Below are 3,066 nucleotides of genomic sequence, written 5' to 3' on the forward strand. Positions count from 1 at the left end.
TGCACACATTCCTGGAAGGATAATTTTAGAATCAGTTTCTAAGCAGACTCAAATTCAAAAATGTCCCTGCCACTTAGGCCCACATGGAGATGTTACCAGCCTTAGGAAATGTCATCAAATAATTGAGCGTTGCCTGTGATAGAAGTGGTTGCAATTGCTGTGGCTTCCTCACTGGGACAAGTAGGAGGAGGAGGAGGGAGCAGTTTATTAGAAATAACTTCAAGGAGGGTGGACATGCAATAGCCACAGGCTATTGATTGCAAATCTGGCAAGGCTGCAGGCCATTCTCATTGCAGGCAGGGCACCTCAGGGCCCGATAGGACTCCTTAAATCTGTTGGCCAGCATGGAGAACTTGCTGCCATGGCACAGAGAGCAGGTGGCACTGCCAGACCCTCGGCAGTGAAAGCAGTTGTCATCAGGAAGCTCCCCTTCCTGCAAGAGACAGGTCAGGGTTTAGTTAGAGCAGCAGTTCAAGTCCCTATTCACATGCAGGTCACGATAGCGCTGGGATTTAGCAAAGACTGGGGGTAGAATTAGAGAAAAATGCTGTCCACAAATGCCAATAAGGGAATTGGTCAGGACACAAAATAATCAGCAATATTATCAGAGATGATTTCTCTGATGGACATCTCTAAGAAAGCACTCCCTGCCACGGCACCTTGTATTCCAAAACTTTTTCTTCGTCACCCTTGTCACCATCTGACATTTTATTTATGTAAGCTCCATAAGGGCAAGGACTTTATTTTTCTCATTGCCAAATACTAATAGTGAACCCTGGTAGCAAGACTAGTAGTTGCCAGGAGCTGCTCTAAGAGCTTTCTACATATCAGTCATCTAATCCTCACAGCATCTCAGTGAGGTAGTATAAATAGTATCATCCCTTTGTTACAGTTGAGAAAATGAGATACTGAGAAGTTATTTGCCGATGGTCACACACACACAGCTTGGAAGAGGAGGAGGCAGGTTTTGATCCCAGGGAGGTGAGCACCAGAATTCATGCTCCTCATGATATAGACAGCTCCTCACTGCAACTGTCCAATAGAAGGGGCTCAAGAAAGATTGTTTTGTGTGACTAAGAGGCTGTGTGGGTGAACGAATGAACAAATGAATCGATGTCACAATTCTTCAAAGCTTAGCTCTGAATTCTTGCAGTACTTTGTTTTATTCTCTTTGAGAACTGTGTACGGCCCAGTGATTAAGAGCTCTGTGCTCTGGCGTCAATAGACCAGGACTGAGGCTATTGTCTGACATCAGCTGTGCGATGTGGACCATTCCCTTAGCCTCTCCCAATCTGTTTCTTTATCTGAGAAATGGGAATGATAATATGTACCCCTCTGAGTAGCTTAAATATGTAAATGCAATATTATCTGGCATATCATAGATGCCCCCATAAAAATTAGCTCACTTCTAAGCCTTACCAATAAGTCTCCAGTCCTTGACTTCTACTCTCCAGAAAATGTCCCTTGGCTAGTGTCTTGCTCTTCCCCTAAGACATCTCAAGGAAATTGGTGATATTCCCACTCCTTATAGACTGTGAACCTTCCAAGATATAAGGGACTATACCAGATCAACACAGGTGACTCCGGTAACAAGTCCTGTCCCATCTCAAGGAAATTGGTGATATTCCCACTCCTTATAGACTGTGAACCTTCCAAGATATAAGTGACTATACCAGATCAACACAGGTGACTCCGGTAACAAGTCCTGTCCACTTCAGCTTCTAAACTTCTTCTCAAACACACCCCATTTTCTCCACCCCACAGTCACAATCCTAGCCCAGATGCCCACCAACTCTGCCATAAATTCAATGTGGACCCCTGCCTCTCGTCTTGTGGGATGTTCTCCCCACCAATGCCAATCTCATTATGTTCCCTACAATAGTGACTGCCACATAGAAAGCACTCGGGAAACCTTTCAATGAACATGTGCCCTCCAGATAAACCTCAGGATAAAACTCAATCTCCTTTAGCTGATTTAAATTTTTTGTCACTCTTTCTCCAAACACTCACCCTCAACATTGCTTTTTTTTCTTTTCCTTTTGCAGCTAGCTGGTAGAGGGATCTGAACCCTTGACTTTGGTGTTATAACACTGCACTCTGACCAACTGAGCTAACTGGCCAACCCAACACCACTCTTTAATCATTCAGCCAATTCAACAACTATTTAATGAGACCTACTCTATGCAAGGCATGTATAATATACGCTTCTTCCTCCTTTCTCAGTATTTTTTTAAATTCTCAGAAAATATTCAGTAAGAGGATACAGAACACAGTTGCACAGCATAGCTTAGGTTCTAGAATCCATCAGACTCACCCAATTCACCTCCTAGCTCCAGGACCAAGGAAAGATGCCTTAACTTTCATTACAGGTCAAAGGCCTGTGTAGCCCTGAAGATGGTAACCAGCACCAATCTACAGGCTGCATAGCAGGGCAGTTATGATCATGAGATTGGTAGATGGACCGAGATTTGACTACTGACTTTAACAACCTCTGGCAAGTTACTTAACCTCTCTCAGCCTCAGTTTCCCCAGCTCCAAAATGAGACTGTTAACAATACCTACCTCACAGGATCCTCATGAGAATTAAAGAACTACTACATGGAAAGCATTGGGTGTGGTGCCTGGCTATTGTGGGGCCCTCCATACATGGCAGCTATTATTATAATGATGATAATTGTTATTACTGTTATCTCAAAAGTGAGGTCACATAAAGCATAAAGAAGCCTTGATGATTTATGTCCTCAAATCCACTGATCACAAAGCCAGATTTTTTTTCTCTTTCATATTTTGCTGTGAATTCCATTATTCTTCTCCTTTTCTTTTATAGTTAATACAGAGTTTCAAGCATGACCTGGCTTTCAGCCTTGTCCTACTCTTTCATCAGGTTCTCACCGCTTCCCCGTTCCATATAACAGAACAAAGAGTCTCTTGGTTAGAAGAGGCCCCTTGATGTTCTTTTGACCTTCCCTTTTAGAATAAAACTTGTCCGGGCATTTACTGCGTGTGGGATTGGGCAAACAAATAGCAATTTAAAAGAGAGTTTAAAGGACAGACAAGTGAAGTATA

The 3,066-nt window shown here is 43.1% G+C and overlaps 1 protein-coding gene across 1 annotated transcript in view; it reads right to left on the reverse strand.

Annotated features, from left to right (window-relative positions):
- Nucleotides 1-250: 250 nt before the first annotated feature.
- Nucleotides 251-3,066, reverse strand: part of GRXCR2 (glutaredoxin, cysteine rich 2) — a 12,841-nt gene continuing 10,025 nt past the window's right edge. Inside the window, exon 3 of the mRNA XM_008591512.1 lies at nucleotides 251-433. Coding sequence (XP_008589734.1) covers nucleotides 251-433 — 183 coding nt within the window. The remainder of the gene's footprint in view (nucleotides 434-3,066) is intronic.

This window comes from Galeopterus variegatus, unplaced genomic scaffold (genome assembly GCF_000696425.1).
Source record: "Galeopterus variegatus unplaced genomic scaffold, G_variegatus-3.0.2 Scaffold6978, whole genome shotgun sequence".
Classification (NCBI taxonomy): Eukaryota; Metazoa; Chordata; class Mammalia; order Dermoptera; family Cynocephalidae; genus Galeopterus; species Galeopterus variegatus.